This window comes from Drosophila bipectinata, chromosome 2R (genome assembly GCF_030179905.1).
Source record: "Drosophila bipectinata strain 14024-0381.07 chromosome 2R, DbipHiC1v2, whole genome shotgun sequence".
In the NCBI taxonomy this organism is placed as follows: Eukaryota; Metazoa; Arthropoda; class Insecta; order Diptera; family Drosophilidae; genus Drosophila; species Drosophila bipectinata.
The window spans coordinates 11,258,864-11,272,726 of NC_091737.1; the positions used below are offsets into that span (position 1 = coordinate 11,258,864).

The window sequence follows — 13,863 nt, forward strand, 5'->3', positions numbered from 1 at the left end:
CGGAGAAATGGAGAAAGTAAGAGAGAATAAAATTGGTTCTCGGCTTTGTTTGTCCCCTCCTGCGGCTCAGGCAAATAAAAAATGTTTAATTAAAAAAATTTTTTCGAAGCACTGTAACAGGTGGATGCCACCAAGTGCCAAATGGGGTGTTGGAGCCATAGAAAAAGTTTGGAGTTTATAGGAAAGGATGGAGGAGAGTTGGCAGGATATCAATTGGCAGGACTTTCTTTATTTATTATGGTACAGCATGAAAAAACTTAATAGTTCTAATTTTTTGAGCAAATGTTTTTATATTTTAATTGTTTTTTATTAATTGATAATAGAACTAAATGGTAATATATTTAAATTATAAATAATTTATTACTGAACTCCAAGAACCAATGCTCCCGAACTTCAATGTTTAACATCGCCTAGTATCCCCTCTCTGAGTATTATTTCCCCCAAAGTGAAGCTGCAATCGCTCTCTGGCTCTCGCTATCTCTCCAGAGAGTGGGGACCCCGATCTCTACGGTCCCCCCAGAACAAGCTATATAAGTTGGGGACCGATCCCCACAACAGTTAGTCGAGAGATTCAACTTCGTGCGAGCGCTTCGTTACGTAACCGCCGTGTTGTTTATTTTCATCCAATTGTTTGTGGCTTTCCGTATCAAGAACCGTGTGTGATCGTGCGAATAAAAAGTATGCCACACTGGGGGAACTGCACTGACATTGAAAAATGGAATTACATTGAATGGTGGATGGGTGGACTGGCAGCCAAGTTGATCAGATCAGTAGCTTTGTAGTTAAGTGATGTAAACCGATTTTAAAAGCCAAGCAGAACCGGTGCCAAGAACTGCGTGTGCGCAGAGACCCGTCCAAATCGTTGTGCCCGGCATACGAAATAAGTCAAGGTCCCAGCATAGACGCCGTCGCACATAACTCATATACATATGTATTCTGGTAATTGCTTATAGCGCTAGAGATAGCGCCCGTGTCCATGTTGGAAGCCGGGCAAGAAGCAATGAACTTTGGAGCGCGGCGCGTCACTTGATAGCTTTCTTAACCCTTGAAGCGAAACTATTGCAAAACGAATGCACACGTGAAGCGATTTAGTTCGAATTCTGTCGATTCATTGTAGTTGCAATGTTACTGGCACCTGCCAATTGTTTAGTTTTCCCGCTTAGCAAATCACAGTAAGCCGGCAAAACAAAGAACGAGGTCTGCGATATCAGCTGTTCCCACCAGGGCAGGTTCAAGAGCCTCGGGTGCAGTTTTTATGATTTTGATAAGCCGGAGTGGGCAGCACTTAACCTATAGACACATTTTAATAGCTGGTTAGATTAGGGTCGAGTGCCCAGCCACTTCAAGAGCTCCGAAAATTTCCATGGAGGTAATACCTAGAGAGATTAAGCGCCAGCCATTTGAAGCTATTAGGTTAGGTCGTTAATGTTTGGTGTGTGTGAAAGGGTCTAATTAGTCATATATCAATAAACATGGTAGTTTCAGTGACTGACTCTAATTAGCAGCTTGTTTTCTTTTTCCAAATGCTCAAGTTGGCTTTGGAAAAATTCTCCCACTAGTTTGATACTTTGTAGTGCAAAGTTATTACCCGTTCATATGGTAATTGAAATATTCAAAAACTAGTATATGCCATCAATTGCATTAGCCGGATTCAGGTTTAAGCTATTAAAAATAAAGTAATTGAATTAATTGAAGCCTTTGTTGTGGTGTCATGCGTCTAGGTAAGTGCAATGGGGGGATTTACGTTCAGTGGCAGTCTTTCTTCGATAGCCGCCCCCTCTAAATCCCACATATAGCTCACGGCACTGATAAGAAACCGCGACCACAAACTAATCGGTATCAGACAGAGCTTTGTCACGCTTATCAGAGCTTGCTCAGTTGCTCGCAGTCGGTTGCCCTAGGCGCAGGTGATAGGGTTCAGTTCGGCTAGTGCCAGTCCGTAAATTACAGAGACTACACCTCGACCTTGCTGTCACAACACTCGTGTCCAATAAATTGTGTAACCAATTCCATCATGTCTGCTTTTTCTTTTGCTGTGTGCCTTTCAAAGTGAGTGGGAACGAGGAGCACGCGGATCTGGAGGACCAGCAGGCTGGCGGCAAGAAAATGGAGATCCTGCTGGAGCTGAACCTCAAGCAGAAGTTTGCCACTCGAATGTGTATTGTTTTGGTTGGGACAGTGATCTTTGCGGCGTTCTGCTGGGACAATGCCTTGGCCAGCCTTACGCTGGGAGCTGTGGTGGCCCTGCTCCTGAGGAGCCCCAAGTTTGTGTTTGCCTTGGCGATGACGGCTTCCAGGGACTTTATGTGAGTACCAGGCACGGATTCCTGAATCCCTCTTATAACCAGTCTCCCCTTTCTAGGGCTTTTCAGCGTTTCGTGGCCCTCAATCTTTATCTGCTCAACACGGATAGGAGAGGCCTGACAGTGGCACGATGGTTTCAAAAGCAAGCACGGGCGCATCCAAAGAAGTCCTGCTTTGTAATGGACGACCGTCAGATAAGTTTTGCCGAGGCCTTGGAGCTCAGCCAGAAGGTGGCTGGATACTTTCGAGATCGCGGCCTGCAGAACGGCGACTGTGTGGCTCTCTTGATGGAGACCCGCCTGGAGTACCCTTGCATTTGGCTGGGACTATCCCAGCTGGGGGTGATCACCGCCTTGATAAACTCCAACCTTCTCGGGGATTCCCTGCTCCACTCGATAAAGGTGGCCAACGCCAAGGCCTTGATTGTGAGCAGCGAGTTGGTCGCTGGACTGCAGTCGCTGAGAGAAAAGGAGGAGATCCGGGGCCTGCCCATCTACCAGTTTACGGATGATGAGTCGAAGAACTCCTCCGGACACGAACTGCTGCCAAAGGCTATCGACCTGACATTGGCTTTGAAGACTCAGCAGAAATGGGAGCTGCCGCCTACTACCTCCTCGAAAGAGGTCCAGTCCAAGCTGCTATATGTTTACACCTCCGGGACCACTGGACTACCAAAAGCTGCTGTGATCACCAACCTGCGTTTCATTTTCATGGCTGCCGGTTCGTTTTACATGTTGAAACTGAGCTCCGACGACGTGGTCTACAATCCCCTACCTCTATACCACACGGCGGGCGGAATAGTGGGCGTGGGAAACGCCATTCTCAACGGATCGACGGTGGTGCTGCGGAAGAAGTTCTCGGCCAAGAACTTCTGGCTAGATTGCAGCCGTTACAACTGCTCTGTGGCTCAGTATATTGGAGAGCTCTGCCGGTACCTGCTGGCTACGCCCTACTCCCCCGAGCAGCAAAAGCATAACCTCCGCCTAATGTACGGAAACGGGTTGAGGCCCCAGATCTGGTCACAGTTTGTTCATCGTTTCGGGATCCCACACATCGGGGAGATCTACGGGGCCACGGAAGGGAACTCCAACCTGATCAACATCACCAACCGAGTGGGAGCCATCGGCTTTGTGCCCATTTACGGCAGTCGTATCTATCCCGTCCAAGTGCTGAGATGCGACGAGTTGACGGGAGAGCTCCTCAAGGATCCTCAGGGTTACTGCATCAGATGCAGGCCGGGAGAGGCGGGACTGCTAGTGGGAAAAGTTGATGCCCGCCGGGCGGTCAGTGCCTTCCATGGCTACGCGGACAAAGGAGCCTCCGAACAGAAGCTTCTGAGAAACGTGTTCACTCAGGGAGACGTCTTCTTCAACTCTGGGGACATGGTGGTCGGCGATATTCTGGGCTACTTCTACTTTAAGGATCGTACGGGAGACACCTTCCGCTGGAGGGGAGAGAATGTGGCCACCCAGGAAGTGGAGGCCATCATCACGAACTGCGTCGGCTTCGAGGACTGTGTCGTTTATGGCGTCCAGGTGAGAAATTTTCTCGGAATGGAATACCCACCTTGTAGTTCTATCGGTGGAACTTCCCATGTTAGCGCTGAATCACCCGAAAACACTTAGATAACGTGCCCACCTAAAACATAGTCATAAACCCCGATTTCTCACTATCGATTTTCTTATCTTTTCAGATCCCCCATGTTGAGGGAAAGGCTGGCATGGCAGCGATAGTGGATCCCAAACGAAAGGTGGATATGGAGTACCTGTCCGTGGTGCTCCGGGGCAGCCTACCGCCGTACGCACGCCCGCTCTTCATCCGTTTGATGGACGAGATTCCGCGAACGGCGACATTCAAGCTGAAGAAACGAGAGCTGGCCCAGGAGGGCTACGACCTGAAAATGCTCACCGATCCCATATACTACCTGAATGGGGATGGAGTCTACCGTCCACTCAGTCAGGAGCAGTATGAGGCTCTTCGTTCCGGCAGAGCCCGTCTTTAAGGACTGGACATGTCCTTGCTGGCCACCTACTCCCCTGTATATAGATGTAATGAAACGTGTTTGTGTCCGATGTATTTTTAACGCTTTAACAACGACTGATACCAATGGTGATGAAGATGTTTTCGGTTCGCGTTGCTACCAAAAGCCGGGCGCGTTTCTTGGCCATAAAATGGGAGCTTAACCGATAATGGAAGCCAATACGTTTTACGGCCAGAAGATGCTCCCAGCAAGAGCTCCTACCGCCACAAGATATATCGAAAGTGTTAAATCCCCAAGATTAAGTTCTCGCTCATTGGCAGCTGCTGTTACTGCTTCGGTTGGTGTTGCTATTGGTGTTGCTGCTACTTTTGCAGTTGCTGCTGTTGCAACATTAACGCCATTTCCGCTCGCTAGCGGCAGCTGCGACTCCGTTACCCGTCGCCTAAGATAAACGATGTGCAAAATCCATACAAAACAACAACTGCAACAGTTGCAACAACACCAGCAACAATAGGTTCTTGCAACCGCAAGCTTCGCGTGGCAGCAGCAACGGCAACAAAAGCAGTAACAACAACGACGACGACGACGACGACGACGGCCACCAATATCGATGTCGATGGCGAAAAAGTTGTGGCAGGCAATCATAAAAAACGAAGAAATGGCAAACAAAGCTGGGCGCCATTTTGTGTTGCAGGATGGCGATTGGAGGCGAACTCCTTGGAGTGCCCGGTCCTTGCCCGGGGCATCTTCGGTGTGCCAGGAGGCCAGGAGGCTTGCCTTGATCAGAGCTCGGTACGCTGAATCTTAATTGATATTCGAGTGTATCCTGCGTGAATGGAATCCTTGCAACGAAAACCCCTAAATGTACGCACCAACTACTACAATGTACGAGAACAGGAAGCGAAAACATCGTATGCCAAAAATGCACATAAAGTTGCATCTGCAGCAGCTGCCAAACACCCGAAACGGAGGGGGTTAGGGGGCAGTTGGAGGGTCTTGCATCGCCTCCCCTTTTCGCGGCACCATCGTCGATGTCATAAACAAAATGGCAGTTGTGGGTGCAGAGTGCATGAATACGTTCGCATAGCTAATAACAATAAAAGCAACAACAAAAACAGCCACTGCAGCTGACACCGACAGCCAGTGTTGCTGCTTCTGCTGCTGTTGTTGCTATTACTTGTTTTTTTTTTTTGTTGTTGGTGTTTTTGTAATTGTAACTTCGCGTGCTCCTGCCCCTGTATCCTATCCCTACCCTGCGTAAGTGGGAAAATTAAAAATTTCTCAATAATTTTTCGAAATGTTCGACAAGACTGCCGGTCGCCATTGTTCCTCGTCCTTCCTTTGGTGCTCCGTTTTTGGGCTCATTTAGAAAGCTTTTTCGGCGGACAGACGTGCGGACGACCAGCCGAAGGGCGCGCCATTTTAGTGGGTGGGCTGGCATCGTCTCTGTGCGCCGGGGCTTCGAAGCGCCACAGCTGCCATTGGAATTCCAAAGCTATTAAAACGCTGCCAGTGGAGCTACGACCAAACGGGCACCAGTGTTGCTGCTACGGCTGCTGTTGTTGCCTTTCATCTGTGCTACACTACCAGAAATGGGGTATTTCTAGTAGGATTGCATGGCCTTATCAAGGATATCTTATATAGTACTCCATGAAAAGAGGAGAGCAAAGTACGCTAATTATTTATTGCATACTTCTAGGCTTGTGCATCTAATTGTGGGTTAATTATTATATTTATTCTGTAAAGATTAAGGATTAATACTACTTCATTAAGCCCATCTCTAATATTTATATTTTTTCACTCCCATCTGAGAGTAATTTCAAGTCCAATCTATAGTCCTTTTGGTCCTGAATGTGGCTGCTGCTGCGCTGCCTTCGCTGTTGGCTGAATTGGTTTGGATCGCTCCGCTTTTGCTTGTATGCATTTGGGCTTAAAGGTTTTGCTTGCTTTTGTTTTTATGTTTCATACTGCCACTGCCACTGCCACTGCCACTGCCGTGCCATCCCACCCACCTTGGGTCCTTGGAAAGCTTTGTCAGTTCGTGCTAATTACATTGCACCTGTGCATGACGTTTGATGTTGCCCTGTCGAGCTTCGACTGTCGCTTGTGTTTGTTGTTGCTGTGGCTGTTGCGGGCATAAGCGCGAATGCCGGTATATGTGTATGTGTGTGTGCTTAGTTTGTTTGGTTTTGGCCTTTTTGGGGAGATGCAGCAGCAGCAATAGCGGCAGTAGCAGCAGCAGTAGCAGCAGCAGAAGGCAGCAAAAATTAATTAAAAGCCAACGTGCGGCGGCAATGCAATTAAATTCGATTTGGTCGGGCATTCGACTGCTAGAGACTCCGAACTCGAGCTCAGCTGGACGGCTGTTGTTGACATCATTTAATACAACAATACAGCAAAATTATATTCCCCACACAAACACCCAAACACAGCCATACACACATTGGCAGACACATCAAAAGTTCACACAATGCAGCCCGACGCCCAACCGCCCTCTTTTGACAGCCTTTTGTTTTGTTTTAAATACCCTTTGAGAGAGTACTACAATTTTTTCTTTTAGGGAATATATATTGCCAATCAGGACACCTCTTTCATCAATACATATATATCAAAACAGAAACTTTTCAGACACTTCTGAGCCAATATTCCAACCATTTGAATTTCGATTTGGAAACAGAGTACCATTTATAATGCACGACTTCCAGTTCCTTCAATTTGCATCCAAATATGTTTGAATATGAATAAGTAAAAATTTTCCTTTTTTTTTCCAAAATCATGATTACCCCTTTGAAAAATGGGTCAAAATTGGGTCAAATTTTGTATTGCCAGGTTTTGATTGAAAATGGTGCTACTCGGTCATACAAGATCAGCAATGTACATTATTTCAGGATCGGATAAGTATTAGCCAAGTTATGTGCTTTTTTCCATTAAAAAAGTGAAAAACTGGAATAAAATTTGTAGTATTTTTTAGACTCCTAAAACCGAAGATTTTGAGACACTTTTTTGCAAATGTTTTAAGTATTCTGAAACCGATTGCAAAACCATTTATGAATCAGGGATTTAATCTCAATCGATGTGCATCAAAATAAACTGAAAATCAACGAAAAAAAAATTGTCTTAATTTTTGGCCTTTGAAAATTTTCGGAAAAATGGTTCAAATTTTTGTTGTCATGTTTTGATTGAAAAAGATGCTCCTCGAAGATACAAGATCGGGAAGGTATATCATTCAAGGATGTGACAAGTATTAGCAAAGTTATGTTTATTTTTTTATAAAAAAAAAACCCAAAGTTTGATTAAAGTTTTAGGCATTTTTTAACTTAAAAAAATTCAAACTGTTTAGACACTCTTTTGCAAATATTTCACCTTTTTAACAAGCGATTCAAAAAAGGAATACCATTTATGAATCAGGGCTCTATTCCAGTTCGATCTACATCAAAATATGGTAAAAATCAAACGAAAAAAATTTGACCCAATTTTTGGCCAAAATTATGATGTTACCCCTTTGAAAAATTGCAAAAATTGGGTCAATTTTTTTTACATCATGTTTTGATTAAAAATGATGCTCCTCAAAGATACAAGATCGGGAAGGTATATCATTCCAGGATGTGACAAGTATTCGCAAAGTTATGTATATTTTGTTATCGGAAAAAGTGACAAATTGGACTAAAAATTTAGAAATTTTTTTAATTTAAAAAAATCAAACTTTTTAGACACTCTTTTGCAAATATTTCACCTATTTAGCAACCGATTCTAAAACGGAATACCATTTATAAATTAGGGCTCTATTCCAGTTGAATCTATATCAAAAGATGCAAAAAATCAATCGAAAAAAAATTGACCCAATTTTTGGCCAAATTTATGATGTTACCCCTTTGAAAATTTCCGAAAAATGGCTAAAATTTTTTGTTGTCATATTTTGATTGAAAATGATGCTACTCGAAGATACAAGATCGGGAAGGTATAACGTTTCAGAAACGGAAAAGAATTAGTCAAGTTATGAACATTTTTCCATTACAAAAAGTGAAAAAATAAAATACCTTTTTTGATATTAAATTTTTGGCCAAATATCCAGGATTTTTGATGGAATTGGCCCACTTAATCTTAATCTTATATTAATCATTTGGCGTGGAATGCAGACTAAAATTTAGTTCCAAGAGTATTTGGAATTCTATTTCGCCCGAAATCGGCTTTCCTTTCTTGTTTTTTGTTTGTTTTTGCAGCTGTACTGTTGGCTGATCTGCCTATTTGGTTGCCACCCCCTTGCCAGCGCCATCGCCTTGCTACCCCCCTCGTCCTTACTTTTCCCGCTGCTGCTTGTGGCAGGCTCTATCCGTGTGCTTGTGTGTGGCAGAGAGAGAGTCGTTTGTGCGCTAGCTCGCTTTTGCTTGCCTCGCATTCCATCGCTGGCCCGTTGATTCGTGGCACCTTTTGGATTTGACAGTTTTGTAATTAACTGCAGTCAGCATGTGCGGCATTGGCAGGCAACGATGGCAGCGCAGCCATCGCCATCGCCGTCGCAGGCAGCGTAAGTGTCGACATCCGGTTGCGAAAATATGCTGCATACTTTGGGGCGCCCTCAATCCGAATTGGCATTTTGTAACGCAATTAGTTTTTACCCCATTTCCAACATTTATTTTCTTCTTTTTTTATTGGCACAGACCTTAGCTATACGTTTCAACTAACGATTGGGTTTGAAACTTTTCTTCGGAATCAAGTTGATACGGTGTACGTGACAGCTGCAGCAGTGGACACGGGCCAAAGGATACGTGGATGCTTGGAGCGGGCTAAGCTTTCCTGCCATTTCGGTTTGGCCGCTTACAGCTGCTGCTACCAATCCCGCTGTTATCGTTTTTTATGGGCCGACCGCCTTTATGCGCCCGCATATTAAACAATTATTGCCAAATGGCAAGCGACAGCTGCGTTGTGTCGCCAATGTCGTTAGTGTGGGCAGCGGCAACAGCAGCAGCAGCAACAGTGGCAGTAGCAACATCAGCGGCTGTGGCAGAAATGGGGTATACAGCAGTATCCTGGCTGGCCTGGACGAATAGCAGTAGGCCTCCTGCTTCTCTTTTTTTGTTATTTTTGTTATTTTTGCTTAACAGAAGAGCAAAGCAGAACATGGCCAGTAACGGCTCTTGCACTGGCTTACTGGCTTTCGGTTATTCGTCGTCGTTCGTGTTGTTGCTTTTTTTCCGCGCTTCAGCGTCTGCTGCAATTTATGTGTATAAATGACAAAAGTACCGTTATTTATGGCCAGCAACCGCAACGCAATTTGGCAACACTTGTTGGCCAATTGGCAAAAATGTGAAGGCGGGAACTCAGCTCAGCTGAGCAGCATCGAACAGAGCCAGGATTCTCTGGGCAATATAATGTTTATATGTCTATCGACCTATCTACATATCTAATATAAGAAATTGCAGGAATCTAAATGGGAGAACATCCAGGTGATTGAGATTTGTAAGCCCTGGAAGTAGGGGTAACTAAGACTGATTATCAAAAAAAAAATATATGTTACAAGTTTCAAGACCTTATTTAAAATTATATATTTTCTTCTAGTCTTTCTAGCCTCACTAGCTTTTTACTTAAGTTAGCCTTACAGGGTATATCTCCTTAAGGAACATCCTCACTTGACAACCTACATTTTTGTGCTCTCTGTGCAAAATTTGAATTTTTATTGCTGATCGAAGCCTGCAGCATATTATGTGGCATAGCTACTGGGCCCGCCCCCTCCTCTGCCCAAATTATGCGTATTAAGGTCGTTTTGCTGGGCGGTGGATGGGCGGATGTATCTCGGCTGCTTGATAGCTTGTTGCCGACATAAATTTGAGGCTGCTTCTGCTGTTGCTGATGCTGCTGCTGCTGTCTGTCTTTCTGTGTAAATGTGCCAAATGCGCTGGAAGCTCTACCAGCTTCTTCGATATTGACTTGACCCTTCTGTTTTGTTGTCGCGCCTTTTATTATGCTAATATTTTTAGGGCATTGCCAAGATTTATTGAAATGGCTGCGGCAGCTCGTCCATAAACGCAAGCCAATCCCCCGGAGAATGTCTCCTTCCGTCCCAGGCGAAGGTGCAAGGTGTCCCCCTCGTGCCATTTAAGCCACCGGCCACATGGCGCATACGCGATATTCGGAGTGGGAGGTGAGTATTAGATTGTTTTGCAGCGCAGGGCCAGAGGGGACCTTGGGGCCACAACAATTAAATTGTCATTTTGTTGGTGCAACGCTTGTTGCTACTTGTCTCGCCTCGTGTTGCATAATTGGCAACGTTTTTGCAATTAAAACAACTAATTGGCAGCAAAAACTATTGGCCAGCAGCAGCGGCAGCAGCTGCCAGCCTGCGAAGGAAAATGGTTGGGCTCAGTAAAAAGCAGGAGAAAAATTAGTTTCATAAATTTCTAGAAAAAGTTAAAACAAAGCGGCGGTGGCTAATGGAAATACAAACAAAAAACATGATACAATGTTTTTACAAAACCATGGTCTATGGAAAATCACACAAAATTATAGGAAACATATTTTAAATCGGCTCCTAGAAGAAAAGTCTACTTTAAACGTAATTAAACATTTACTAAACTAACAAAAAAAAACCACCTTGAATGCCCAGGTGTTTGTGTTTTGTTTGATTTTTTTAAGCTCCAGGCTTTTTATGGAAAAATCTGTGGCCGCAAGTCCCAGCGCCATTCTTTCATGCGAAATTGTTATGATTTTACAACAATATTATTTTTCCATCAACAACATCAGCAAAAATCAATCAAGTTCAATTAAAATGCCGCCAACACATGCAAAAAGGATAATCCACACACACACCACACACAGATACTGGCAAAATGTCGAACAGAAAAAAAAGAAGGAAAACATGTGGACGCCAAAATGCAATTATCAAAAATTAATTTTGTACACAAAATACAACAAAAAAATAAAGTTTGTCAGTGGCAGAAATTAAAATGCCAATTATAAATTGTAATTAAGAGATGAAAAGTTCAGAAATGAGTTTAAATATTCGATGTTCCTGGCAAATCAATCAAACCTAATTGCATGCGTAAAGGCGACTATGTAAACACGATAATAACATTTACACTGTTGCACACACCCACATCATCCTGCACACCACACACACCATACAGACACCCACTCGGACACAAACACATCCACAGATGTGTAAGAATAAATTTATTTATGTTAATGCGCAAATACGAAAAAGACAAATGCTGGCTACAATATTGTTTTATATATTTTTGCCTAAATGCCATAGAATGTATGCGAATGTGGGTGTTTTTTGTGCGTGTATAAAGCTTACATTTACACAAGTGCAAAAATTCCCAAAACACAAATCCTAAAAAAACATTTGTTACTTTTTGTATCCAGGGTCCAGGGACGAAAGGCCCGGCCCAAATGCACGGGGGCTGTGACCACACAAACGTACACGCACACCCACCTAAGCACACACACAGACACAGGACATGATGCAGGCCACCGTTTTGCATTGGTATTGGTAAGCTTTGTGGCAATAAAAGGGTATATATATATGTATGTGTGTGTGTGTGTTTCGTGTGTTGGCATAAGCGTAGTCCTGGACGAATAAAATCCGCCAAAGGGGCCGACAACTCTTTCAAAAATATTCACTTTATTATTCCACAACATCAAAGTTGTTTCAGCCAAAGCAGTTTAATCTTTCAGGTATTTTTAAATTGAAGATAAATTTGTCTTTAAGTGGAAATTATAAATGATATTCACGATGGTTTACTATTTAATATAATGCTTTGATTTTTATGGAGAGTTTATTTATGGGAATTGGTAATGTAATTCTATAAACTATATAAATTATGTCTTTCACCTAATAAATATTAAATCTCAAGATGATATTTTTTGATTAACTTTTCAGATATAAGTTATATAATAAATATATTCATAGCTATATCCTTAAATATATCTTTAAACCCTCTTTAGTCTACGTCTTTAATAAAAACTCTGCTCGTTTCTGCTTGTAGTTGACCAAACAAAAATTGCATGAATATTGTTGGAATAATCGTTGGCCCGGAATCCACAGACCTGGACAAATTCATTTCGCTCCGATGTCTTCTTCGATATAACCATGTGTGTGTTTTGGCCCGCACCGTCCCTTGGCCCTCAGCCGTCAGCCCGTAGCCCTTTATCCCTGAATCTGATCGAAACCCCTGTCGCCACAGCCTCATTGAGCATTTAGTTTGTAGTTCTCTTGTTGCGCATGAATGTACAACATTTTATCTATTCGAGCTCGTAAATTCGAGATTATTTTGTGGTGTATTTAAATTTAGCAAAACAGTCTAAGGACAGAACCGATAGGGAGTCCGCTGGCTCTGTGTGTAAGTAAAGCCAAGGCGCACCATTCCCATCTCGTTCTTCTTCTCGAAATTAAAGTGAATTTTGCGGTTTGACTGCCAGAGATGAAAATAGGCCTGACAGAGGCACTTGAGGAGTCGGATATACCCATACCCATATCTATCCATACCCATTTGCCATTCCCATACCCATTGCCATCTATTTGCCCACTCTGGCTTGCTCTTGGTCTTTCAACTTGAATGCAATTAGAAAGTAAAACGACTACAAATTGTCTTGCCTCCGGGGCATTGATTGATTTCCAAGGAAATGGGGAAATTGACGCAGCAGATCCCCGATTTTAGAGTCAGAAACAGTAGCAGCCAAGCGATACGAAGAGCCAGCCTTCTATAAATACATCTCCTTTTTACATCTCCTCCTTGAGTGCATTAGGAGTCCAAACCAATGAAAGCAAAAACACATGTAAGAAGACGAAACATTTCTAATGACTGCGGTGACACTTTTGTGGAAGTGCACACCCATACTGCAGCACACCCATACCGATCCCATTGCATCCCATATAGTACTACATATATACCACACGGATACGGGGAAAAGTTTGGGAGCGGGGAGTTGAGTTGCATACCTGTGCATTCTGCCGGATAAAATTAGAACGTGAAAGTCGCTGCAGTTGACAGCGTAAAAATGTGTGAACTTAGAAACAGGAAAACGTCGGCGGGGTGCCGTCGCTCTCCACCAGACAAAACGGCTTAATACCACTGCAGATATATATATCTTTTAACTATATATAAGTACGTAGTGTAGATGCCTGCTCGAGTACATAAACAAAACGGAATCAATAAAGTCTATAACAAAAGGATTTAATAATTAACACATGCCTCCTGAAGCTACTTGTCTTTTTGATTCATACTCCATAAACATTTTTATTAACTTCTGCAGGTCATAAAAACCCACTATATATAGTCTATGGCATATCTAATAAATAGAGAAATAGAGACACTATTTATAATTATTAAAATAAAAAAAATGATATAGTTTCTATGAGAAGTATGGGAGTTTAAACAAAATCTTAAACCCATCATGCTATTATTCAAGACCCTTTTTTCCAAGCTTTTTGTTTAATATTTTCCCATCCAACCCACTGTGCCAGCGTGTCTGTGTGGAGTATCTGTGTGTTAATGCGACAAAAGTGGACTGGTGTGAGTGCCGACTCGACTATCGACTCGCCAGAACAAAAACCATCGTCGGCGACTTCGAGGTCCGGC

The 13,863-nt window shown here is 43.3% G+C and overlaps 1 protein-coding gene across 2 annotated transcripts; it reads left to right on the forward strand.

The window, feature by feature from the left end:
* Nucleotides 1-571: 571 nt before the first annotated feature.
* Fatp3 (Fatty acid transport protein 3) lies at nt 572-4,417 on the forward strand. 2 transcript variants are annotated; one of them, XM_017253084.3, is made up of 4 exons: nt 572-678; nt 2,051-2,306; nt 2,363-3,839; nt 3,998-4,417. In XM_017253084.3, coding segments are annotated over exons 1-4 (2,043 nt in total). In that variant the 5' UTR covers nt 572-677; the 3' UTR covers nt 4,307-4,417. The 2 variants fall into 2 exon arrangements, with proteins under 2 accessions (XP_017108573.2, XP_017108572.2); XM_017253083.3 differs by lacking the exon at nt 572-678 and adding an exon at nt 1,564-1,721.
* Nucleotides 4,418-13,863: the final 9,446 nt, after the last annotated feature.

Excerpts from the sequence above, each read along its gene's own strand:
- Fatp3 (XM_017253083.3), top strand. Across the intron at positions 2,307-2,362 it reads ACGGCTTCCAGGGACTTTAT|GGCTTTTCAGCGTTTCGTGG; the intron begins GTGAGTACCAGG and ends TCCCCTTTCTAG. Across the intron at positions 3,840-3,997 it reads GTGTCGTTTATGGCGTCCAG|ATCCCCCATGTTGAGGGAAA; the intron begins GTGAGAAATTTT and ends TTATCTTTTCAG.